At 33.2% G+C, this 27,051-nt stretch overlaps 4 protein-coding genes across 6 annotated transcripts; 3 read left to right on the top strand and 1 right to left on the bottom strand.

Annotated features, from left to right (window-relative positions):
* Positions 1-202: 202 nt before the first annotated feature.
* LOC122534559 (circadian clock-controlled protein daywake) lies at positions 203-5,096 on the top strand. The gene is made up of 5 exons (XM_043665321.1): positions 203-710; positions 2,723-2,856; positions 3,571-3,743; positions 3,979-4,187; positions 4,697-5,096. The coding sequence occupies exons 1-5, from the start codon at positions 593-595 to the stop codon at positions 4,846-4,848; spliced, it is 786 nt and encodes a 261-aa protein (XP_043521256.1). The 5' UTR covers positions 203-592; the 3' UTR covers positions 4,849-5,096.
* A 1,019-nt stretch (positions 5,097-6,115) lies between these two features.
* On the bottom strand, positions 6,116-11,116 carry LOC122534560 (circadian clock-controlled protein daywake-like). Its single transcript, XM_043665322.1, has 5 exons — positions 10,957-11,116; positions 9,312-9,404; positions 8,216-8,482; positions 7,773-7,931; positions 6,116-6,298 (listed from the first exon to the last, which is right to left on the bottom strand). Exons 1-5 carry the CDS (start codon positions 11,030-11,032, stop codon positions 6,150-6,152), a joined length of 744 nt encoding a protein of 247 aa, XP_043521257.1. The 5' UTR covers positions 11,033-11,116; the 3' UTR covers positions 6,116-6,149.
* Positions 11,117-14,882: 3,766 nt separating this feature from the next.
* Positions 14,883-16,627, top strand: LOC122534561 (protein archease-like). Its single transcript, XM_043665323.1, has 4 exons — positions 14,883-15,026; positions 15,245-15,269; positions 15,461-15,665; positions 15,927-16,627. Exons 1-4 carry the CDS (start codon positions 14,975-14,977, stop codon positions 16,110-16,112), a joined length of 468 nt encoding a protein of 155 aa, XP_043521258.1. The 5' UTR covers positions 14,883-14,974; the 3' UTR covers positions 16,113-16,627.
* A 111-nt stretch (positions 16,628-16,738) lies between these two features.
* LOC122534554 (transcription factor E2F3-like) lies at positions 16,739-27,047 on the top strand. 3 transcript variants are annotated; one of them, XM_043665313.1, is made up of 9 exons: positions 16,739-18,425; positions 18,500-18,797; positions 22,869-22,966; positions 23,040-23,197; positions 23,483-23,624; positions 23,702-23,915; positions 24,006-24,279; positions 24,406-24,751; positions 26,516-27,047. In XM_043665313.1, exons 3-9 carry the CDS (start codon positions 22,888-22,890, stop codon positions 26,638-26,640), a joined length of 1,338 nt encoding a protein of 445 aa, XP_043521248.1. In that variant the 5' UTR covers positions 16,739-18,425; positions 18,500-18,797; positions 22,869-22,887; the 3' UTR covers positions 26,641-27,047. The 3 variants fall into 3 exon arrangements, with proteins under 3 accessions (XP_043521248.1, XP_043521250.1, XP_043521249.1); XM_043665315.1 differs by lacking the exons at positions 16,739-18,425; positions 18,500-18,797 and adding an exon at positions 21,428-21,776; XM_043665314.1 differs by lacking the exons at positions 16,739-18,425; positions 18,500-18,797 and adding an exon at positions 21,429-21,819.
* The last annotated feature ends 4 nt before the right edge of the window (positions 27,048-27,051 follow it).

Raw genomic sequence — 27,051 nt, 5'->3', positions numbered from 1 at the left:
ACACAAATTTGTCCAATAAAAAAAAAAAAGACCGGAATATTCTACAAAAAAAAAAAAAAAATCTACAAATCATTTCCACTTCCATAGCTCCAACATTAAGCAAATCCTACCAGTCTCTGCTTAAACAAGCCAGAAACCTTGGAGGAAGAAGAAAAAAAACACAAAGAAAAATCAATACTAAGCGCCATCGGTACAAAGGCGCGCGAACAGTGATCCGTGGCAGGTAGCTTTCCACAGTCTAGCGGAGATCGCAGCGAGATCTCGGAAAAAATCGAAGTGTATCTAGGGTATATAACTTTCGTCTAACTCTAACATGGTCTAGCCTAGAGACTCGTCTCTCGTCTCTCGAGACGAAGAAGGCGCAGGTGCACGTTGCACAGCAGTGAAAGTATCCCGAGTTGCAGTTACGATCTGGCATCTGTCAATGCCCTCTTGCATAGTCAGTCGAAGTCTATCGGTGTCGTTTGTCCGAGACCCGGGATTTTCAGCTCGCTTGTCGACAGTGTCGGTGCCTGTCAGCTAGTGAACAGTCACCTGGTGAATCCTGTTCGTCGAGCCAGCTAAAACAACTACGAGAGCCTAATTTCGTTGGATGCTCTTCTGCTGTTGGAAACTCGCGTTACGAACTGGGATGAACATGATGAACGCGGCGACGTTGTGCTTCCTGCTGATCGTAACCGGTGTCACCCCTCTTTCCACTGGGTCCAATCGTAAGTAATTAGAGTTTTTGGATTGTTAGGCTTTTTTTTTTTTTTTTTTTTTTTGTTCGCGCAGGTTTGCTTCCCGATTCGAGCGAGCTAAAGGTTCAGAGTCAAGTTTGTGGAAAAGCGAGTGAAAGTTTGATAAGATAGGGAATGTGGCGTGAATGCTAGTGCTGGAAATGAACATTTTCAGGATTCGTTCTATTGGAGTTCTTGTTTTCAATTTGCTTGGTTAAGAACCAAGCAATGATTCATCGTTGTTTCTGTAGACATTTATTTGTTCCATAGAAATTTGTTTCACATCGCGTACTGTGTTATAAGAATATACTGCGTATAAACTTAAAGTTTCTATAAATGTGTAAAAATTTAGAATAAACTGCTAAATGGACCAACAACTCGATGAAACTCTTACGGATATTGTAAATTGTTCAATTTCCTCGCTTCAACACTTCAAGTTTCGTAAAATTGTCGAATCTAGGAATTTCTTTTTATAGTCTTGGTATTAAGAACGTTTAATATTTAAAAATTTTTTTGTTAAAAATTATTTTATTAAATATTTGAAAGAAGACGATATATATATTCGTTGAAGAGAATAGCAAATGAAATATATTAACGTAACGTTCATCATCGATTAACGATATGTGTTAATGGTATGATTAAGGCAACGAATTCTTGAATTCAAAGAGTCGATAAAAATTAATATTTTTCTGTTCTTTCTGAAGAAGAAAAATATCTTTTTCGTTTTAAGTATCTAAACTTTTATGATTGATTATACGTGACATTCAAATTTCACTGTTTCTGTTTAAATAAAAATCAATGTCCACATATAAAAGTTTCTATATAAAATATAATAAATATAAAATAAAATATAATAAAGTTTTTATATAAAATATAAAATATAAAATAAAATATAATAAAGTTTCTATATAAAAATATAGAAACTTTTATGTAACAACGAAAAAGAATTTATGTAACATTATCACCACTGTAGATTAAAACAAGAACGTGTATTCAACAATTCCTATGTAAAAACATAGAAATTTCTGCACAAAATAGAAGAAACAATCTAAATTATAATTACTTCCACTATCTTAAATTCAATCAAGAATCTATATTTTCAATTCTCTAAGATCGTACAAGTTTTCAACAAATTTTTATAACTCGGGAAATTCTTTGTGATTTAGTTTTAATTTTTTAAAATTAAAAAGAAAGAAAGTAAACGGAGTTTAAAACATTTCTTTCTTCTCATTTCTCGTAGATGGACTGACTGTAAATTCATTTAGAGTATCGTCATGTCGATCTTTTCATTTCACACATTCAGGAATTTGCACTTTTTCAAATACGAATAGGTGATTGTAGAATTTCGTCGAGTGGTAGAGGTAAATGTTACATAAATACACCGTGCGAAGTAAAGAGGTCAGTCGTGCAAGTATCCCTCAAAAAAGTCGAATTTCACAATGTGCGGTTGCTAGTGACAAGTTGCCTGGCAACTATTTTATCGCGCAACGAATGCGTTTCCGCTTGTCTCCCTCTTTGATTAAGGATTATTACCGTTCATCTAATAGTGGTTATCAATGTTCAAGAAATCCTTTTAATTTCTGTCAAGAAAGAAACTGTTTGTTCATACGTAAAAGAATAAATTAGCATATATCTAATAATTGAAGAATCTAAATTCATTAGGATAAAAAAAGGGAAAAGTCAAGTTTCAGCATTTTTCGAAAAACGAAAATTTATTTATTTATTTATTTATTTTTCTATATGTATCTTGGTATTTAGAACTCGAAAAATTTTGTCTGGCACGCGAAAGAACGAATGTTAAAACTAAACTTCGTTCAGATATTCTCCCTATTCAGTGAATTCTTCAATTATCATAATTAGCTTTTATATGACAATGATCCCTTTCGCTTATTAAATATTATAACGAACACTATATTTTATTGCAAAATTTTTCTGAATATAAAATTCCTTGGTTGTTGTCAATTTTATAATTATTTGATAGTTTAATTTCTCTTTCGTCACAGCTGAATATGTGAAACAATGTTCGAGGAGCGATCCAAAATTAAAAGCATGCCTGATCGATGCGTTGCACCATTTAAGACCGTACTTGAGTGTTGGAATACCGGAAATTGAGCTGCCTTCCGTAGAACCATTTCGCGTAAGTTTCTCACTGCTTTCAATATCCTTCTATTATGATGAAAGTTAATGCTTCCTGTCTCAACAGAATTGACGACAAGTATTTCAAATTTCATTAAAAATGTCGTATCGAGCGAGATTTAAATGCAAATGTGTCGTTAAGGTAATCACTTTTCGTTAAATTTCACTATTATTACCGTAGCTTTTTCCCCCTACCTGAAATTAGAAGAGATCCATCGATTAAAATCACAAAATTTCGAATTTGAAGAAACTAACAATGAAATGGGAAAGTAAGAAAGAGTTCGAAAATTTTACAATTAAAAATCCTTCGTGTGCGTTTAGAATAGTAAAAATTAAAAAAATAACGAACCTTTAATTTCTAATTTCCCCTGTTTCGGAAAGTTTTTAAATTTAACACGAAGAAAAAATCCATGCAACACTTTCTAGTACTAATTACTACTAAAAAAAATTCGAAAACTTCACGCTCAATATTACATCAATTACTGCATGTCAATTAATTTCTATAAATTTCGAAATAAGAGAATTTACACGCTTGATTACAAAATACTCTGCAAAGTTGAGAATGAGAAATCGAAAAGGTATAAATTCTCACGTTCGGCTCTCGACTTACAGCTATCGAAATTAAAATATGAGAAGGAATTTAGCAAATTTCAATATCGACCCGTTTACTACTGGTTATCCCACATATCTGCTACGACTTTGCTTATTTCAACAGATGGACGAGCTGACTCTCTCCCTGACAGGTGGTACAAACGGTTATAAGGTTCAACTGCGTGAACTGTTCGTAAAGGGAGCGAGCAATTATACCGTGGACGACATCAAACTTGGCTCACCCTTCGAGGCTATTGTACGAATGCCAGCCCTCATCTTGGACGCGCATTATTCCAGGTTCACGATCTGCAAATGCCCCTGCTCCATTTAGATTCTGCCCTCTAGTCGTTCATTTTTATTAAGTTCTTCTTACGATAATTGCGAAAAACTTTTTAACAGCAAGTTAATCAAATTAAAGACGAAACAAATGGCACACTGTCTTAGACTATGTACTGTAGTAAAATTGTTAGTGAAAATTTATTACTAATATCGATAATAGTGTTGTTTCATTTATTTTCATTTAATATGTCAGTTCAGGAGTGCTGATTATCTTACCGGCCAGTGGCAATGGAACGTTCCACGCACGATTTGACGATGTCAAAGCTCTAGTCAAAGGCACTGTCTCGACGAAAGAGAGGGATGGGAAAACATACCTCAACGTGGATAATCTTGACGTTGCTCTGGAAGTGAAGAACGTAAACATGAGAGTGCGCAAGATTTTTAACAACAATCGAATCCTTAGTAAGTAATTTATTCTCTCATGTCTTTTATACAGATATATTTTATTTAATATATATATATATATATATTATCAAAGCTTCCGCTTTCTTCAATGACATGAATGACATAAATGAAATTTTCTAAAAATATCTTCATTAATAAGAATATTATTCTCACTTTCTAAAATACTTTTACAATTCTCTTAAAAACTTAACAAATACAATCAGAAATAGAAACGTCAATTTCATAGCAAAAATCCGATTTGGGAAATGTAATGATGATATACTAGGAAGAAATTCCAGTGAAAAATTTGACAGGATAATTTAAGAAATAATTAACGATAAATAATAGTAGTAGCTTTAAATTGAAATTATGATCTGTATAATTTGAATTGTAAATTATTAGCTTGAGAAATTAATACTTAAATATAAAAAGAAGAAAGGGGGGATCAGCAAAAGAATTAATCAAATAATTTAGAAAACACATTACTGTTATATATCATTGACAATTAATAATAATTATCATTGCAGCCGAGGCAACTAACCTGTTCCTCCGTGAAAACGGACAGGAAGTATTAAAGGTGATGGAGCCTCAGTTGAAAAGGAAACTGTCCGTTCTCTTCGCCGGAATTGTTAATCAATTGTTACGTCACGTGCCAGTGGAAGTCTTCTTGTTGCCTTGAATTTCGTAATTTTTCTCGGAAATAAAGAAAAAAGAACGACAAATAATCGAAATTAGTAGGTACATTGTACATAGAGTTACCACATGATAACAAGTAACTCTGGTTAATAATTCGTAGTAGTAACAAGACGATAAACAAAGAGCAGTATTTTTACAACGTTTAGTTTAATCCGTTTCAATGTAATTAATTGCGCAAAATTGAATCTATTGTAGAAAACGTAAAAATTATATATGTATATATTTGTAAAAGCGTACATTTGTTTTTTAACCAACCATCTACCCTCGGGTACACAGTAATATTTGTAATATTTGACGCAATGATCGCTCATGCCATGAAAATTACAAAAGATCGTATCGTTTTGTAAAGTGCAATTATTCTATCATAGATTCTGATGCTTACAACATTACGAATATAATTCTATGTAATTAATATATACTTTATGTAAATATTTTCATTTTGAACACATCTATACTCTTTGATTTCCCAATTTTCGATTTTTCATTTCGTGGTTTTGATACTTCATACTTTTATTTTGCTATTGATTATTTAGTTGCGTAGGTAATTTGTTAGAAACATTAAAAAAGTAAAAAATTTGCAGCTTGTCGTATTCGTCTAATCATAGATCTGCGAAATAAACATTCCAGATTGATGCAGAATTTTGATAATTAGCCTTGACAATCTGTTTTTAGATTTTTCTTACTTTTCCAAGTGCTTTTTAAAATTTAATTTCAATTCCTTTCTAAAATACACAAATGTGTATCCATAGAAGATAAATTTAACTTCTCTATTAAAAATAAATTTAACTTCTCTATTACCATTGAAAATAATGCGAGAGGAATATTGAAAATGTATTTCAATTATAAAGTTAATTACAAATATCACGTCAATGAATATTTATGAGGGAGTCATTGAGTTATAAAAAAAAAATCATCACCATCAGGAATTAATTGAAGTTCAATTAATATTTGGCATTGGTTTCACATTTATTTATATCTTACATTGTGCTTCATTCATTCACAAAGCTAATTAACAATCCGTATCAAACCTTGTTAACAACTATATCTTCGATAATTAAAAGAGAATACTCGAAGATTTGTATGTCGAATAAATTTTACCAAATCGCCCTAAAATGATTCACTATATCATTTTCTCGTATCATTCAATCAGTCCTTCATTTCTTTTTCTCATTTCATATTGCCCAACTCCGCCGAAAAATCTAGGTTCCTTTCTCTTCTTTCTTCGATTTATATTTTTTTCCTTTTTTTTAATAATAATTTTATCGCTATAATTTTGACGCTCCTTCAAGGAAACACCGTTGAGAATGGTATTTTTGAGAAGAAACGATTAGTAAATTCGGACAGGAACGTGTCCCAAGCATCCATCATTTTTGGTAACATTCCTCGGTACACCAGTGGCCAATATTCGTTGATGAAGAGCAGAGCAGCTTGATCTGAAATTTTTTTAATTATTATGAAATTATCAGTGGAAGAAATATAATATTTTTAGGCATATTAAGGCTTTCCTTGGAGTTCTTTTTATTTCAATTTTCTTTTCTATACGACTTTATGAGATAATTGTTTAGTACTATATATTTTAACGAATTTTCAGTAAATTTTTCTTAATATAATATAAAATATTTGAGTTTACAAAAATTTTCTCATTAGTGCCTGTATTGAAGTTTTTTTTTTATTTCTTTTATGCAAAAATTGTGTAATAAATATTAGTAAATTTCTTAATACACTTTACTTGAATAATATTTAAATTTATAAAAGTTGTCTTGCTAAAAATTTACAGTTTATTCTAGATTATTTTAAATTCCTTAGGAGATTATTTTTAAAAATAATCTCTTTGGAGCTTATTATAAAATATCGAATATGAATGAACGTAAAATAGATACGTATATGATATGCAATATAACTGTCAATCTTTCACGTTTCTAAATCTACAGAAATTACAAAGAAGAAAATACCAGAGATTATTGTGGGAAAGAAAATTGCTTAAGAAGCTCTAACGATTAATTATCCTTATGAAACATCGAACAAACAAATATACATATAGAGCAATCGCTATTATCAATTACTATTGCCTTATTAAATTTAATCTCACATTTTCTCAATAAATACAGAATAAGAATTTCATTATCTTTAAAAGGCACAAAAAAAGCATTTATTTAAAATGTCGACTCACAAAGTATATATTACTAAAACTAAAATAAAAACTGTGTTTCTGTTCTAACAACTTCTTGCACCACTCATACAATTAATTATGAGTGTACAGTATCTCTTACGAAAATATATCACTTACGAAAATATATTTCAAAATATATGTACTTCTTTTATACAGGTTTCAAATATTTCAAATAGAAAACAAACAAAAGTAACATATTCTAGGCCTTGAACAATCAAACAACAAACTAATAACACTAATAAATTAAATGTGTACTTACACATGTACTTATAACGAGATACATAGGATGAATATACTCGACGATCACATAATAGCCCAACAATAACGTAAGAGAAAAAGGGGACAAAAGTACCAGGATATGCAGCAAATAACAACAGAGACATAGCGTTTGCATGCTAATTAAGCGGCAGAGGATTCTCTCGAAACTCGAATCTTGATGTGCGTGTACTTACGGCAACGTAACATTACGCAATGATGGAATGTTGAGACAACATCGTGTTCAACTAATGAAAGTTCCTGCCGATTTGAGGCAGTTACCTTAAGTAAACAGCAAATTATTCCAACTATAGTACGTGCTACTTACCTCTATTATGTCACACCGTACTTTTTATAATAGATAATCGTACAATGAGTTTGTCATCGACACCAGAGTTACTCGATTATTTGTTCGTAACGTAACGAACCGATTTAATCGCGTTAATTTCAGATAACATAACAAGATGATTTAATATACTTACTGAGATCGTCGTTTCCATTGAAAAGATCGCTGAACCAGATCTTCATACCTCCAATTGTCGGCGTCATTTTAAAATGTTCTACGACCCATTTATCGTCCACTACGTGACCAGAGATGTCCCATACGGTTCTCATATCCTCCATGCTAATGTTGAAGAATCCTGTTGGATATAAACAAGAGCTTCTGATTTTACGTATTAATTAATCAGATCTAAGTGCATAAAATTTGATTAAATTTTATCAAAGAGATTAAAACATAATGTGAGATTAAAATTGAATTTATGAATTTTATCAATTTTATGGTATACTGAATTTTAACAGCGCTTTCATATGACTACAAAAATTTTAGAGTATTAATTGTTCATAATAAGAAATATTTTATACTATCCTAGGATATAGAAGTATTTTATATAATAATATTTTATAGAATTAATTTATAGTATACCTTTTCCACCAATTTTAAAGGTGCCCACAAATCCATCGACGTCGTAATTGCCATCGATTAAAACCTTTGGTATCTCCACATCGATTTCCAACCGGAACAAGTCATCTACCATTTCTGGTTTTACGGATAAGAAGTGCGCTTTAGTAAGACCGTACGTTCGAACGTCCATGGCAATCAATTTTCCACGAAGCTGGCCCTTATCATATTCCATCGAATAAGACTCGGTGAAATAGGGATCCAAAGGAGGCATATCGAACTCTGGCAATCCTGTTATAAAATTTGAAGAAATTAGTCTTTGATTCATGAGTAAAAAATTTGTGATTTCTAAATATTTACTCGCTTATAATTTTAAAATTGTCATTCATGTTATTTAGCTATAAAGTTGGTCATTGCAATTGCACAAATTACTATGACAGAATATCAATCATGGTTAAAATTACAGTTCAAGCTTTAAAATTTTTTGAAGAAGTCTGATTTGATTAAATTTATTGCTTCAATTTTAAGTTTCATGTAATTTATATATTCATAATTTTAAATAATTTGTATAATTTTTGGAGACGATTAATTGAATGAAAATCTTTAGCGGAAAAAAGGAATTAAACTGTAATTTATTTCTTATTATTAATCAATAATCATTCACCGCAATGTGTTAGTTATAAAATTAAATACTGAAACTATTGGTCATACTAAGTAGTATGCTTTAAACATAAATTTTGTAAAAGGATGTTTGTCAAATGAATGGAAAATCTGAAGTCGGCAAATAACGACAATTAGAAAACTGCAATTGGTCAATCAATCAATCAATGTACGATTTATTCTCTGAATAGATTAATTCATTGTTTATTTAGTCAATAAAAATGCTAACGCGACCTTTACAATTATGCAGCGTTATGTAATCCTTCTTACATTAACGCACTTCAAGAGAGAAATGCAATCGATGCAAGGACGAATTCAAAACAAGTTTAGACGAAAAAAGAATTGTGATTATTGGGTTGTGACGGGTATGGAAATTTAACTCAACGCATAAATAAACTGTTGGTTTCACTATCATGAAGATTATTATTAAAAGAGACACGAATTTTGATAATTGTATTACCTGAAATAAACGTGGGCCATGCTTCTTGAATGGCCAGCCTTAAACACGATGAGAAGTCATCGGAATCCCTTTTGCATGTTTTCACGGTTGCAGCTGTAGAACAAAGCGAAAAGAAGTTGTTCATTAATAAAAGGAAGACAAGACTTGAAGTTAAATTGTAATTTAATGACAGTGAGAAATAATTTCCAAGTAATTATAATATTCATTTATATGAAATACTCGAAATACACGCTTGAGTCTCGTTTTAAATTTCAAATTAATCTCTTCACTTCCTCGCATTATTTTTGATCGGAAAAATTTCTTTTTTTAGAAAATTTTGAAGTCAAGTAAATAAAAACCTCATTATTCGTACGTGTGATTTATCTCTCAAATTTTATATTAAATCTTTTCTTTAAATATTGAGAAACATAAAAAGATTAGAATTATATAAAATTCAAGAATCAGAGTCTTAAGTCACGTGTATTCTATTTTCTTTTATACGATTCATTAATTATTATAATTATTATATTATTAATTTTGTGTAAATTTTTCAAATTTGTTATTTTCTTTCTATTTGAAGCATAGAAAGCATATTGAATATAATTATTTACTATTAGTAGAATTATTTTGCAATCGTTGTTCTGTAATATTAATAGACATATTAATACGTTAAAGAAACTCTGAAAGAAAATCTTGACAATCACAAACAAATATTAAAGGCATTCTGTTTTTCAACGTAATACTTCGTAATGAAATCTAATTTTCCACGTTAAACTCATATATCATCGCAATTAATTATCGCATTTGTCTGATTAATATGACTCGTTGAAAAAAAAATAAAAGTAGTTCATGTCATTCTGTGATTTATGAGGGAAAACGAATGAACATAGTGAATGGTAGTTTTCATATTTCGCTAAAATTCAACTTACTAGCACATTGAAACGACCTACGTTAACTTTCTAACTCACTAGTTCTACAGAATAAACAACAGAAACTTTTACTTCTAATTCAAAGTAAAAATGAAACTATTATCGCGAATAATTTTAAATTTTGTTTATGTAAATTTATTATATAATCTATCACGTTGAAATATACTTCAATTTATTTCGTTTGGATTGTTAATTTAAATGTCATTAACTGCATCTTTTTTAGAATTGTAATAATTATTCTATGATAATTTCTTCTTATGTAAAATTTAAACTAAAGAAACTACGTCTGTAGAAATAAAATTTATTTTAATTGATTTCATTAATCAATGAATTTAATTCGTATAGTAGGAAGAGAATTTGGGCATGTACGAAGCAGCTAAAATCATAAAATGAAACCATTGCGATAGATAAGATAATTATAGGATTAAAGCTTTGTTCTCTAAGGGCTTTAAGATTCTATTTAACAGCGTCTCAGTTACACTTGTACTATAAAATTTCCTTTAATCTTTCCATTAAGCTCATCTCAAAAATCTAACTTACTACCGCAATGCAAAAAAAAAAAAAAAAAAAAAAAAAAATTAACGATGTCTTCAAATTCTTCCAATCTCACCCTTCCTTTCAAAAATCTATCATTATCACCCCAAAACATTCTCAAATAAAAATACAAAAATGAAGCAGAAGAAGTAGTTAAAGACGAGCAGATGACCGTGATAGAACGATCGTGAATGTAAACTTACGAAGCTGATAATCCGCAACGACGACAGCAAGGGTGCATAGCGCGATGGCGACCGCGCGAACGGTGTGGTACGACATGGTGTGCTTCGGTTAAAAATCTTCCAGCTAGCCTTAGTCAATTATAAGCGGTCCGTTTATATAGTTTCCAGCGCCAAGGACTCCGGGCAGAGAGCTACGTTGCAAAATTGCATGTCATTAAAGTGCGCCAACACGTGAGAGGCGAGAAGCAGCGCGCTACGCCCGTCCTAAGAAATACACAAGTGCCATTAGCTGGTGTAATGGTCGGTGTCGCGAATTCCGGGGAACGCGTAAACCCGCTCTTCTTTTATTGATCACACCGCACGAGCTGGTCGCTTCGATCGGAGGAGGCTGATCTAGCTTCGACTTTTCTGTCACTGGATCGGCATCCCTGGCGCGCGGGGCTGGCTCTCCTCTCGCGACCAATCGTCTGCATAAGCATTCTCAGAACCGTCGCTGGAATAATTTCCACGCTTGTTTACCTTCTATCAGTTCTGCCAGGGTACTTTCCAAACTGTATCAGAATGATCAATCAAGACGCAAGCTGATCTTGCATGATGATGTTACACACGGTACAACTCTTTAAGTCCGAGTTATACTATAGTTGCACTGTAGCATACTAGTTTTGTGGATAATTAGTTGGATCGAAAAGTGACATTGTAGAAGATTAAAGAATTGATAAACGAAATTCTTAAATCGGCCTTGTTCTGGTAAGAATTATTAAATAGAACGAGCAAAGAGTGGGCTCAATTGGAAAAATACAATGTTTCTTTCGTTTCGAAAAATTCTATGAAGAAAGCCTGTGTCTCCATTCACAGGAAGATAAGGTTCATGCTACGTACAAAAATACGTAAGCAGTTCTTCCTGCATTGCAATACTGAAATGTCTTAACATGTGCTTGTAAGTGGGAATTAGAGGTTTACACAAGAATACAACCAAATAATAAATATGAATGAAACCCTACATTATCTTTAACACAATCCCTTAAACTCCTAAATATAAGAGTGATCAATACAGATCTTTATGAAAATTCAGATATAAGCATATATATATAAGTTGCACATAAATGGGTAAACATCCGCAGACTAATGATTAGAGTAGACTATTGATTAAATAATTAATTTCGTAATCACCAACTGCTTATTTAATGATAGAACATTGTACAAACTTGTTGTATTGCTCCTATTATACTCATTCACTTCTATATCGAGCAATGTTTAGCTTCTTCTGTTTGTAATTGCTGTATTAATGCATCGCGTGTTGGTAACGTGTAATGAATGGATTCTGATAGCACGTTCACCGACGTTTAATTATCGTCAGACGACGCCACATACGAAATTATAGTACGATTTCACGATACCAACAACCATAAAAATACGAAGAATAGTGACTCATGGATTCGAATACGAATCGATTCAATTGAGTTTATTGCATTGGCTTCATTCCTTTCGGATTTGTAAAACAGTAATTCGTTCAATTTTAATTTATATCTTATAGCATTTCTAATATTATATTACATTAAAATCATAATAAAGGAACATTATGTATTAGAATATTGTTACAAGCTTTATAGTATTACTATAGTATTACTATAATAAATATAATAAATAGTTTACATAATAAAATAAAAAATAATATTTAATAATTATTAATTAATTATAAATATAGAATAAATAATAAAAAATATATTAAAAAATCATGCAAACGTTAATAAATTATGTTAATAGTATAAGAAATAATACTGTTATTATTATTATACATACGTGTTGAAACATCCCAACTATGCAGTACTGCAATGATTGTAACATTGATTACCATTACATTAACAATAATATATTACTATACAATATAGAATGATATTTTAAAAAGTTATATGCATGCTGTGTGAAACAACAAAGTAATCACAGAGTAAGCCATAAAGAAGAGAAAACAGTTGTTCAAACGATTTGCGGTACAGGAGCTCGTTAAAATTGTCGGTTTATACCTGATACCTCTCATTGTTAAAGGAGAAACTCTATTGTACTGTGACCATTAGAATGCAAGATACATTAGTCTAAGTTTTATCTTATACTACGACATGCTAATATCAATGTATATTTTATTAATAAAATGTAAAAATTTTATTAACAAAGATGGTATATATTTTGATATCTTTTAGAATAAGTTCATTTATCGCAGATAAACGTGACAATTATATTGGAATATTTTATTTTATATTTTTCATACTCTCTGATCGCTTCTCTGAAATTAAATCAAATTAAAAATTTCAAAATTGAGCAACGTAAAATCTAAATTTGTAAGGATCGCAATGTCCAGTAATACCAGTTAAAGGTTACACTGAATCATTTGCTTCAAAAATATCCCTCTATCATTCACCTCAATTATTTCATTTCCAAATCCAAGATAAAATTAAATACCTGATTGGTATCAGAGAATATTCTTAGAAACACAATCGATCGAAAAGATAAACAACGATCGATAAAAGCATGACCCGTGGCAATAAGATCGCGCGTAGATCACGTGCGAGCAAAAGTAGCCATCCGTGACCTTGTGACCTTGCTACCAACGGTGGCTAGTTGAAAACGATACTGTAAACAGATGACGACAAGATGTCCCTATGGAATTGCTACGGTACCGTCTACGCAGTTTTATGTAACAGGGGATTACGGAGAGCGCACGAACCGGACGCCCTTGGATCACATCGCATCGATATGAGAAACTAGTTTTCATCGGGGAGGCGACTGACAAAGAAAAACGGCCAACGAAACTGTACCACATACTTACATGCCTGATCAGTCTATCTGACTCTCACTCGGTTTTTCGAACGATCGATCGATCGATCGATCGACACAGTTAATCAGCGAAGCAACCGATGAACGAACGAGCAAACGATCGTCGACGAAACGGTTCGATAATTTATTCAAACAGCAGGAGAACTATCAACTCGATATCGGTTTCACTAGAATAATTAGGTTAATGAATTTATTAATAATTTAGATTTGGTAATAATAAGTAAGCTGAAATTAAATTAAATTAATGGAAAATGGAATAAATAATTAGAAATATTATGATAAGCAGATTTTGGATATTTTCATGTATTTTTATATGTTTTCTATCCATTTTTACAACATTAAACTTTTATAAATACAGTGACAGTTAGGTGAGTAATACAGTGATAGTTAGGTGATAAGATTGTGACTATCAATGCGTTTGTAAGAATTACGAAAAAGAAGAATTGCTAAGAAAGAAACACATTGAAAAATACGAAATATCTATAGTAGAAGTATTCTTTTTTAATATTCTACAAAATCCACAATATAATGTTTAATTTTTATATTTTCAAAAAATGAGTCAATTACTGTACCTTGCATTTGTTCAGAAGAAAATTACGCAGATCTATTGGTTAGCATTTGTAGGCTGATTATGCGGTTCACCGCTCACTGAACGCTATCGTGGAAACTAATGCAAATGACACAAATTCGAAATCTATACTAGATTGCATGTTGCATAGCGATTTGTAAATACTTCGATAAATCCGTATCTAACGAGGGAGCAACTACGAGTAAATTAAAACTCATAATCTTAAGATATATAAGCTAGTTTTTCTTTGAAATGGCAAATATAAACATTCGAAAAAGGTACACAAATCTAAACAAATATACTACGCCTTTAAACAGATCACACGAACGTTGCGAAATATCGTAATCTACTCGAAATGTTAATCAAAAATATTATAATTAATCATTATTAATTTTGCCTTTGAGTATTGTTAAATTTTTTATAATTTAAATTACTTCTTTTGTAATCACATCATTGCTCACATTGAGAAAAACATTTACCGACTTCGTTCGGTCGGTAATCTAGATCGTGAGGCATACTTTTATGTAGCGCCATCTACGTAGTACAATCTCGTACACGCATAACCGGGACCGCCATTGATTAAACCTGTCAGAGAATCAGCTGATCGGTTATTCACGTACGTGAGATCAGCTGTGCGCAATCATGGACGCGTTGAGCAAAGAGGATTTTGTAATACCTCCGGCTAAATACGAATGTAAGTATCCAATATCGTATCCTGAGCGTAATAACGCATCAAATTCGCGAAGTGAATAGTTTTATCATGCTAGAATGATATAACCGGCAACCGGCACGCCATTATACCGGCATCCATTTTGCCACATGTGGACTAGTCGAAAACAAAATTTACAATGTCATTTTACATCCAATTGTTTAAGAAAATACAGACAGTCATGCATACGTTTTATGTTTTAGATTTGGACCACACGGCGGACGTACAGTAAGTATTCAGTTCATAAATCCCTTACGATCAAAGAGGATATATTTTAGAGGTTACTTGCGGAGATAACCTAAAACAAAAAGTAGGACAACGAACAGTTACTGTTAACAGAGCGAAAAGTCTCTAAATTGGTCTAATGATATTACGTTATTGAAGTAAGAATGTATCATAATATTTGTAGCGTATTATAGATTGCACGCATGGGGCGATACTCTGGAAGAAGCTTTCGAACAATGTGCGGTGGCCATGTTTGGGTACATGACAGATTTAGAGCGTGTTCAAATGACACAGTTGCACCACATAGAAGCGGAAGGACACGACTTGGAAAGTCTTCTTTTCCATTTCCTCGACGAGTTATTATTCATGTTTAGTGCCGAACCGTTTATCGTTGCAAAGGTATATTACATTCCTAGAACTTTGATTACATCATCGTTAGATTTAAAATTCCCTGTCAGTTATAAAAACGCATTACTTAACATTTCTTCGACTTTTTTTTTATTTTTTACATGGTGTCATTTAATCGATGAATCGTCTCATTTCATATGTTTAATTAACAATTTGGAAATAAAGTACAAATCGAAATAAAGTATCTCATTCCGCCCTTGATACGCTGTTTTTGTGAGTCTTGTAAGAGAAAGTATCCCTTTGTGTTATCAGAAAGTGAAGATCACTAATTTCGACCGCGAGAACTTCAAGATCTCTGCGACGGCGTTAGGAGAAGAGTTCACGATTGGCAAACACACGCAAAATGCTGAAGTGAAAGCGATTACGTACTCAGCGATGCAGATCCTCGATCGTCCTGAATCGGAACGTCCTGAACTTTTCGTGATCGTAGACATATAGCTATCTCGGGCCCAATTCTATACCTTTCGTTTGATTTTTTGGCGCCCCATGTTTAAGATACGAAAACGGAAAAGCACATAAAAATATAGGAGCAAGAAGGGAGGTACGTACCTTCTCTTAAGTTCTTCGTAGGGCACGATCCTTTTGTAGTTGCATAGGGTTCAAATAAATACGTTACGAAGAAAACACCGGGCTCCCTTCTTGGCTACCTGCCTCAGGTACGTACAAATGCGCCAAGGGATCCTGCCTTCTTATCGAAGATACTGATATCGATCAAGAACAACCTCATAAATATATATAATCGTAAATATATAACTGTACACAATTTACTTGAGTAACATAAACATTAAACGTCCCTAATTTATTTATATATTGTGCTTGTTATGCTAACAGCTGTTCGATTGTTGTTGAAGCTGTTAACAGTGACTTTTAAATAGCGAGAAACATATGACAAGTATTATATACGAATATTTGTATATTTTTATAAATGTACAATAAAGATATTTTTTATGTTTCGTGTTAGTAAAAATTCGTAGTTGCGAGAAATGTAGAAGGATTAACTTATGAATTGTTGTAATAAAATTGTAATTGAAAGAAAATACGAATTCGAATGTGAGTCATCGATTGACGTTGAGAACTGTCGTGCGAAAACATGTGAAAAAAAAATCGAGCATACTTTTGCACGTGCAAAACGGTACGGCCCTGGCATCCAACACCCCTCCATCGTGAAGGAAGCGACGACCGCCCGCTTAGTTTCGGGCAAGAAACGACAGGGAGTGGGATCCTCTGAATCTTCAGAAGTGTGTGTGCTCAGAAAAGAGAACTAAAGAGTTTCGGAAATTACATAATACGGATGTGTGTTAATCGTTCGTTTGATTCTTGCCCCCTTTCCTTCGTGATAAGGCCCATGTTAAAGGGACTCACTGCCAACATCAAGCGTGGTCGGTTTCGAAAGCGCACACCCCTGACCATGGCGGACTGGGACAGTAATAATCTCTAAAGACGATATATCGTAACGTTTTAAGCTGTCAAATACAAATAACCGATACATCAAACTTGAACGTGTTTCGAGAAAGTCGCGGCATAGGGATTTTTCACCTACATGCCGGAGCTTGCGTGGCAGTTTCGTGGAAAACAGGAGGGACAGTTTTGGCGCGTATGTTCCCTGTCTCCGTGAAAAGTTCGTGCAATTTCTGTATTTCTGATCTTCCACGGTCTGTTTCTCGATCAACATCGGTGACATTCTGTAACGGAAAAGCGTGACATCGTGTATCCATCGTGGAACATCGAACTCCAACGAATATAAACAAACGTTGTCGCGAATGCCTGGAAGATCATAGCTGTTTGAACAGTTCCAAGAGACAGGCAAAAACGAGTGGATGAGTGTAAATTCTGTGAAGAATTGAGAAAAGGTGTCACGATCTAGGAACTTTTTTGGATATCTGCTATTGCTGGCGGCGCGGTAGTTACGGACGGAGAAAAGCGAAGTGACGGTTTTGGCGCGCGTATTCGACTCCTGTGTGCGACCGGCAGATGGCCGGTGCGCCGGTACGTTATAGGCGCGCGTCCACGAACACACCGACACATGACAGGCGCCTAAGCACGTACTAGCACAATGACAGAGGCACGTTCAAGAACTTATTGAGTCAGTAGTGGAAGGCCACTACCACGTTAGTACGCGTGTTGGTGAGAGCGCAGTAGAGCGCACGGACACGAGGTTCGGTATTACTACTACCGGTACAAGCGGGTCTATCTTCCTCGTAGCCCGAGCCAGTTGCCAGCGCGCCAGCCAGCCCCGTTCATCCAATCGCCCAGCTCACGAGCCGGCCTCGTGTGTGCGCGCGACACCCCGACGGAAAAGGTTCGTTTTCTCGTCGGTGGCTCGACTGATCATGTCGAGGCGGGGCATATCGTGAACTTTAGAGCCAGTACATTGCTTGGAACCTGAAAACACAGCGAACGCACGTACAGTTTCGGCCCTTTACGCGCGATTATTTCGGGTCCCCAGTCCGCTGCTGCTGGTGCTTGGGCTGTCGTTCCTATTGCCGAGATCGGCCCTGCAGAAAATGGATACCGCACCAGTGCGGTAGAGAGGCAAAGCGAAACAAATATATAGAAAAACAAGCGTGGAAAAGAAAGAGAGAGAAAGGGATAGATATATATATATATATAGAGAGAGAGAGAGAGAGAAAGAGAGAGAAATAAAGGCCACGCAACTACTACGACTACGACGAGGACAACGACAACGGTTTGTAAGCTAAGAAAGAAGGACAGAGGGAGAGAAAACGAGTGAGGGCGAGGGAGTAGTAAATCGTATGTACAAAGTGTGTATATGATATATACCAAAGCGGAAAAAAAGTAACAGAAACATTACGTGGACGGGTTAGCCTCGGGAGACCGGGTTAGGAGAGAAGGTTCGTCGTCTGGTCGACTCTTGGGCGAGCACGTTTCTCTGTCCTGTCATCGACAGGCCTAAGTGAAAACAGCATCTAGAAATATCGACAACGCGATAACAACGATCACGATCACGACGGCGACGTATTTGCCATTGAGGAGGCACGGATATGCCTCGCTGGTCGGTGCTGTGACACGCGCCGCGCCGTGTGCTGGCTGAACCTCCCGGAAGAGAGCGTGGGCCTCCGTCTCAAAATACTGTGCAGTTTCTACCGCACGCTTGAGAGCCAAGTAAGTGGAAATAAACACGCGTACAATCAGTTTTTCCCCAATATGTATTCATTTATTTTGACCCCGATCGAGAGAAAAACTTCTTTGTCTAGGGGAAATAGTAACAAAGTTGTTTCGGAACATCGCACTCCGGATTCCCATCCAAGAAGCCGAGAGTGTGTTTTACAACATACCTTTTTTTCTATCGCAGTCTCTATCGTGTATGAAAGATATGCTTACTGGAGCGCATAAACTGAAAGAAAAGAATGAAAAGAAAAAGAGATGAGAGGAAAGAAAAGAAAAAAGAAAGAAAGGAAAGGAAAGAAAAGAAAAGAATGGCCCGTTATTTCGGGCGCAACCGATTTAGTGCGTCGAAAGTCGCTGGCATTTCTTACGATTAACCGCGAAAGCGTGCATTGATTCTAGGTTTCCTCATGACCGTGCCGGTAGCACGCCTAACTAGGGATACTCTAGTCCCGGCTTGGCTCTTTAAACGGCTCTACGTATTGCGTGCGAATCGTGCCGTTTCCCTTCCTGTGTGCGTATTCCTTGTGGTGTGTGTGCGCGCGCTCGCATAATCGCGCTCCCTCGTTGTCCGCTCGCTCGCGCTCACTCGCTCGCTCTCGTATGCATGGCCGCTTCGGTGCGTGGCGTGTGGATTTATATCGCAAGCACGCATTATCCGTCTTTAATAAAATCGCAATGAGTTTGTTGTTTTGACCGTGGTCGAACATTTTACATAGTATTTCAAATACACTAGAAAAAAAATAAACAAAAAACGAAATGAAAACAACCTCTGAACCTTCGATCGACAGCTGATTGCGGTCACTCTGTGACAATCAAACAATCTGTAAGATCAGATTCATTATGATGCATATACGGTTTTTTTTTTGTTTTTATCATTGCAAAATAATAAAAGAAAGACAACGATTGTTCGGGTCCTGTTGATAGACCTTGCGACCTGTACGGTTTCCACGAGCGGAAGAGCGGAAAAAAAAGGGGGACAGCAAGGTTCGTCGCTAACATCTGGGGTCTGAAGCCTTGTACACACGGGGCATTCCTATTTATCTGTCCAATACCCACTCGAAGCTTTCGCTATATTTCTTATCTCTAGTGCACTGCGCACTTTTCAGATTTCCATATTCTATGAATTGGTAGAGGAAAGGAAAGAAAGATAGAAAGATTTAAAGGAAAAATGTAACTGTTGCATCAAACGAAGGTATTGGATTTATCGTATGCTTCCTTAAAGATCGTTCGTGTGGAACGTTTGTGAACGTTTATGTCTAGTCTTTTAAAGAGCACGCTCCTACCAATCGATGGGCTCTAGGCTAGTTCTACATCCAATGCCGTTGACGCGAGTTACACTAGTTGGGTTTTATCTTTGAGATAACATCCTACCAATCAATGCGTCCGCACCGTGCATTGCTCCCAACCTTCGAATGCGCTTTATCGTGCTATTGGCCTCGCGATCGTTCGCGTTGTATACGGTGTGGTATGGTGTGTACTCGGCCAAACAAGCGAAAACGAGACAACCACGCAGTTCGACCGGGAGTTTGCTTCTAAAACTGCTTACAACGCAAGGCTGCTGTAACACGACGATCCTGCGGCGTGCCTCTTTAAACCACACCCGGAACGCTGCCTCGTGTTCTCGGGACGCTTGATCTTTTTTTCGAAAATTCTCGTACGCGTCTGCATCGTGGGTCTCTCACTCCGCTCAGGCGCGTAACGAGTCTTTTGAAAACGGGGGCCTTAGGAACGATTTTCTCCTCCTTTTTCGCGGCTATTTTGTTTTTCCGTGATCTCGGCTTCCACACGATGAAACATCGTGTCGTAGAATCGGAATAAATAGATAATGAAAGGAAATATGTAACTCTAGGGAATTTTTTTTTTTTTTAGTTAACGCATTGGAAATTAATCGAGAAATGGTACCTCGAATGTCATTATTCAAAAAGTGAAATTTACATTTCAGTTTTCTCTTAAATTAGTATTGTTTTATATCATAACATTTATAAATAAATAATACACGGACCATTTGCTTATAATTAAGATTACCTTTGATATTTTAAACAATAATATAACTTATTTATAAAGTGTTTCCTTAACTTGTTTATAAAGTGATTGAATCTTATTAATTGCCGAAATTGTTGCATAGTATAATTTTGCCGTTTTTATAAAAATTACAGGAAATGGCTGTTAAAAACCTAAAAAAAATCATAAGTCACATAACGAACAATGTCTGTTTCAGTTTCTTTTTGTTTTTGCATTTATTTTTCTCTCGATCTTTGCAGCTGCTGTACACTCGCATTAAAGTACAATATAGAAATTGATCTGTAGGTTTCACCAGATGTTCAATACTTGCAGAATTGTCACCTTGCCGTTTGGTCGACCACTTCCGTTTCGTTATTTCATAAAACAGATTATTTTTATGTACCATTACATTCTAAATATTCAAATTGTTTTATCTTTGAAACGTCATTATTTTCGCCAAAATAGATATAATTCAAGTATATAATAAATAAAATATTTTATCATAAAAGCATAAAAAATAAATAGAGAATGATATATAAAAAATAATATCGAATAGATCAGTTAAACATTTATTTGTAAATGTTATATTGATTGTACAATGATAGAATTAATTCTTATGATTGCCCATATATTTTCCATCATTTTTTTTTTTTTTTTTTTTTTTATTTTTGTAACACGAAAGTTTGTCATTTCCTTCGTGAAGACAAATGCGAAATTCTTTGGAATACGAGTTCTATTATTAGAATCTACCAATGTTGCTTGATTCAAGAACAAAAACCTTTTCCCCTATGCTGTCTGTTCTTTGATATGCATCTAAAAAGTCGCTTCTCCTTAAATGTGTTATCGCGACCGAATAAATTACACTCACAAATGGATGGCACTGACAAAAACTCGAGAATGAAGGGACAACGATCGATAGAAATTTTTATCGGATCCGCACCTCTCGTTGTCAATAATTTTCATATATAAATGGTATATTTTTGATAAAGCATATACTGCAAATAAGGTTAACAAGGTACTAATATCATATTAAGATGTTGAATTTCATGTTATTCGACCAATTTTTTTTTTTCCTCACTTTCAATCTTCATTAATATCTAGTAACGGCACGTTTCAGATAATAAATAATTTTTTGCGACAAATGATATCAAATGAAAAATACGTGTCCGCCAAAACAGTATACATTTATTAACCTTCATACACGATGTGTACTGCATGACACGTTTTCTTTAAACCTTCGACAGCTCGATTTAACGAAACATAATCAAGGAAATATACTTATAAAAGTCATAATCAACATTATCAACATTCACTTCATTGTTAATAAATTATACAGATATATAATGATGTTAAAAAAAATATTTATTGATATAGAATGTAATTAGTGATTTAAACTTATAGAATAAAAGATAGTTTTTCAAATAATATAGAAGTATTAGTTAATATTTTGTATTCGCTAATAAGTTTATTGTAATACCTTGTATATTTTATGAGAAAATTTATGAAATATTTATGTTAGATATTTTTCATTGTATTTTCTTAAAAATGGACAGTATATTTAGAAATGTTTATATTTTCTTGATAACATCTTCTTTAATATGTGTTTAGTAATTTAAATTATATGTATTTGTATAATTTACATTAATGTTTTTATATGATGTAAGAAATTTTTGATTAATTGTTTTTCCCAAATTGTAATTGCCATTGAAACTTAATTTTAATACAAAGTAACAAAAGTATTTGATATTAGGTGAATAATAAATCTTATTTATCATTTGTTATTAAAAGCATATATTTAGTAGTACTATTCTAATAAAATGACATACTTTGACATACTTTTTAACATATTATGGTATAATTTTCATATGTTCTATGACATTAAATGTTTGTGTAATATTTAAAATTCTTGATTGGAAATGATTGAAGAAAATAATACTTACTGTATTTTTCAGTATTATCTTTTTCAATATTACTTATCTAAGTTTTACATAATGATCTTCATATTGCATAAACTTATTTTATATGTTACTTATTATTTTATATGTTTTATCATAACTGTTACAGATTCTCATAAACAGTAAAGATGCCTCGAGTTAGGAGACAAGTGATCTTGGAAGATCCTGCCAGGCCTGTCACACCTGATATGGGAGAGACTAAATTACGTATGTATTAATTGCATGTCTCTTCATTATTTTTAATTAATTCATCTGTGTATTTTACATGAATTACTTTTAGTAAAAACAGAGTTTTTGGACGATGGCTCTTTAGATGAAGTTCAAACACAAAAAATAGCTGAAGAAACACCAAGTCCTCATCTTCAAGATCACCAATATGGGCAAACACCTTGTTATCAAGTAACAAGAAAACCTACACAACCACCACCACGAACTGAAGTAAATAAACCTACATTGACATAATTTTTAGATTAATTCCTGGTGAATAGATTCATTCAACGAATTATGATATTCTTGTACTATACTATAAAAAAATTTTAAATATTATTAAACTATAACTTTAAAAATCAATTATTTATCATAAATAAAATTGCTTAGAAATCATTCCTTTTTTTAATTTTCTCAAAATATTTAATTCAATTATGATATACTCTGTAATAATAAAATATTCTGTAATATTAAAATTAATATTGCAGTATATTAATATTACTTCATTATTTATAGCAAATATCAGTTCAGGCGGTGAAACGAAGACTGAATTTGGAAATGGGTACCACAGGTCCTAGCCAATCTGCCTTTAAGGCTCCTAGAGGTAAACGTAGGAGATCTGGATCAAGTTCTCTAGTTGGCCACACTCCTACAAAAAGTAAATTTCAAGCTTTTTTTTCTTAATACATTATCGTTCGCATTTTGGAGGAAAAGAAACGTTATCTTTGATTTCAGGTAAAGCAGTAGAGAGAACGCGATATGATACATCACTGAGCTTACTTACAAAAAAGTTCATACACTTAGTCGAGAGCAGTCAAGACGGTGTTGTAGATTTAAACGTAGCGTCTGAAAAGTTAGAAGTACAGAAACGTCGTATATACGACATTACGAATGTATTGGAGGGCATAGGCATTTTGGAGAAGAAAAGTAAAAACAACATACAATGGAAGTACGTTATTCGTTATTTATGAAAAATCAAATACCGAATTTTTCCTACTCGATAGATAAACTATTTTTAATTAATTGTTTTATTTCACAGAGGCGGTCAATTACCAAATGACAAGAACGATATCGCTGATCTCAGAAGGGAAGTAGCAGATTTAGAAGCTAAGGAAAACACCTTGGATCGATTGATTCACGGTGCTGACAAAAATCTTAGAGAGCTATGCGCAGACCGACAATACGCTTATGTAACGTATCACGATTTACGTTCTGTCCCAATGTACAAAGACCAGGCTATAATGGCAGTGAAAGCTCCGCCAGAAGCCACACTTCATGTTCCACAACCTATCAATAACCTTGGTCAACAAAAGGTGACTATTATTCTTTATAAAAATCATTGTTGAAATTAGAATCAATATTTCTGCATAATTTAATAATTTGTCTGTAATTTAGTATTTCTTGATTATTTATTTAATCAGTTATTTGTATGCTTACAGCTTCAAATGCACATGAGGTCATCTCATGGTGAGATAGAGGTGTTCCTTTGTCCTGATGATCCTATCGTGAAAACGTCTCCCAATCCGGGTTACACGACGACGCAACCTGTGCCTTCGTCAAAAGAATCCGAGATACCTTGCTTGCCTCCTGAACTGTTAGCCAGCGGAGATGAACCAGTACCTTCTCTCGAGAGTTCATTGAATACACATTCAGGTACACCGATTATATCTGCTGTTACCAGTTTAGCGGGCATGAGAGACGCACTTTTATGCGAATCTGACGATTATGGACCAATGGGTGGTGGCAAATTCCAACTCCAAACGGAGGATCAAATTAGCACATCAGGTAGGATCGCGCATATTTTCTGAATTAGGATTTATTAAAATTTACTTATTAGTCTTTATTTTTCCTTCGCCTTTTTTTTTAACGAATTTGTAAATGCTTTTAAGTAAATAAGAGATTTAGCAAAGCAAAGTTAATGCATTTGTATACAATGTTAATTTCTATTCTCTTTTATAATTATTTTCTTTTTTACGCTGTTTCTCTTTGCACGCACGCTTTTGAATGTTTCGCTTTATTTTATCATCACATGCTAATAATTGCAAGAAGATAAATACAATCTATTTAATATAAATATCTAAAATAATTAATATAAATATTAAGCTTGTTTTTATCTTCTTGCATCATTTTTCAAATTCCTTAAATTTGTTATATTAACATATTTATGGTAATTTGTAATGGTACTGAAACAATTTTGAGAAAGTTATTAATTTTCTATTAATTTTAATAATTTCATTAATTGTTATTAATTTTCTCCTTTTCACTTCTGTCGTTATTTTTCTTTTATTTTTTTTTTTAAATTATTGTTAACGCAGTTGTACTTTCACTTTATTTTGTTTTATTTTATTTTATTTTGTAATAAAAAATTTTTCAACATGTAGTTTATTATCTCTATACTTCGTATTTGAAACATGTTTCTTCCTTGCATAAACAATTTATCATTTTGATATACAAATTTTGTTTAAATACTTGAAAGAAATGCATGCCGTTAGTGAATTCTGTAAGGTTTCTTACAATAAAATAACCTCTTCAAAAAAGAAAGATAGCAACAATTTCATTATTTTTCACTAATTCCATTGATTTGAGCTATCTTTTTTTTCCTTGGTCTTCTACTTTTTCAACAATGGAGGATATCCGCCGTACCCTGATGGAGCTCTGGCTGTGACTTGTGTGTTAATAAAATAAAAATCACATCACAGGCAGAGTTCTAGTTAGGTAACGGTTTCAAACAGCAAAGTTCATGTTGCGCGAAGGTACGTTTCACGGATCAAATAATTATTGGCTTGTCTGTGTTTCAATGCACTTGTTCTTCTGATATTCATCTCATTGAAACAGATTACTTTCTAATCTTTCTATTCTATTGCTCTTTATCTTTATATGTAGTGTTATTAGAACGTTATATCTTATTATTATATATATTATATTTTTTATTATATATGTATATAATTATCTAAATATATAAAATATATTAAATTATTTAATTATATACATATAATAATTATATGTATATAATTATCTAAATATATTAAAATTATTTAAATTATCCAATATTTTTTATTATATATGTATATAATTATCTAAATTATCTATAGAAATTGGGAACTGTTAAAAATTAATTATTTTTCATTTTATATTAACTGTTATTTAACTATTTGCCTGCTTATAATAATAACATCAGTCTATTATTGAGCTATACAAGCGACGAATAATCCATAAAATTTTTATGTTATCGGAAATAAATGAAGAAATCAATATAATACATAATTTACTGATTATATAATTATGCAAACGAACTTTTTAATTTTTATTACGAAACAGTAAATTAATATAACAATTTTAACAGTTTAAATCCCGCTGATGAATGCCCGTTCAATTTAAATAATAAGTATATTCAAAAAATATTCAGATACAATCAAATGTCTTTTGGAAAATTACAAAGAAAAAGAATGAAAATTCTAATAATAAAAAGAAAAGAAGTGGAAAAAAGGAATAGACTATGAAAGCGATGAGACGGGACAATCCCAGCATTTTCTCTCTCTTCTGTTGCAGATCTAAGTATTCTCGATTTTGGTGAGCACCTGCTATCTCTGGAACCGCCTCTCTCCGAAAACGACTATTCGTTCGCGTTAGGAACGGAGGAAGGACTTTCGGATCTCTTTGATTTTAAATTTTAAAGGATATCGTCCTTATTCGTCGTCATCGTCGTCGTCGTCGTCGTCGTCGTGACACATAGAAACACACACAGAAACCCAAAGACACTGCTGTCTTTGTTTTTCTTTTTTTTTTTTTTTTTTTTTTTTTTTTTTTTTTTTTTTTTTGACATGAGTTCGCCTCTTTAGTATTCGAATAGGTAGAGATCATCTGATTCATCCAAACAGCATCGGCGTTTTCAATTTATTTTTGATTTTATTCATTTCAAAAGGGAACGATTGAACAGAAAACAACAAGAATATAAATCACCTGTCGGTCCATCATTCAAATTAGAATAATAATAATAATTGAAAAATATAATAACAGGGGCATTACGTTTGTTAAATTACAATGAAAATCAATAAGCTTCTGGCAATTTTTTTTGTTACAGATAA

The sequence above is a fragment of the Frieseomelitta varia genome, unplaced genomic scaffold (assembly GCF_011392965.1).
Source record: "Frieseomelitta varia isolate USP_RPSP 00005682 unplaced genomic scaffold, Fvar_1.2 scaffold_613, whole genome shotgun sequence".
In the NCBI taxonomy this organism is placed as follows: domain Eukaryota; kingdom Metazoa; phylum Arthropoda; class Insecta; order Hymenoptera; family Apidae; genus Frieseomelitta; species Frieseomelitta varia.
Note: the sequence above shows the minus strand (reverse complement) of the source record. Positions and strands in the feature narration are given on the sequence as shown.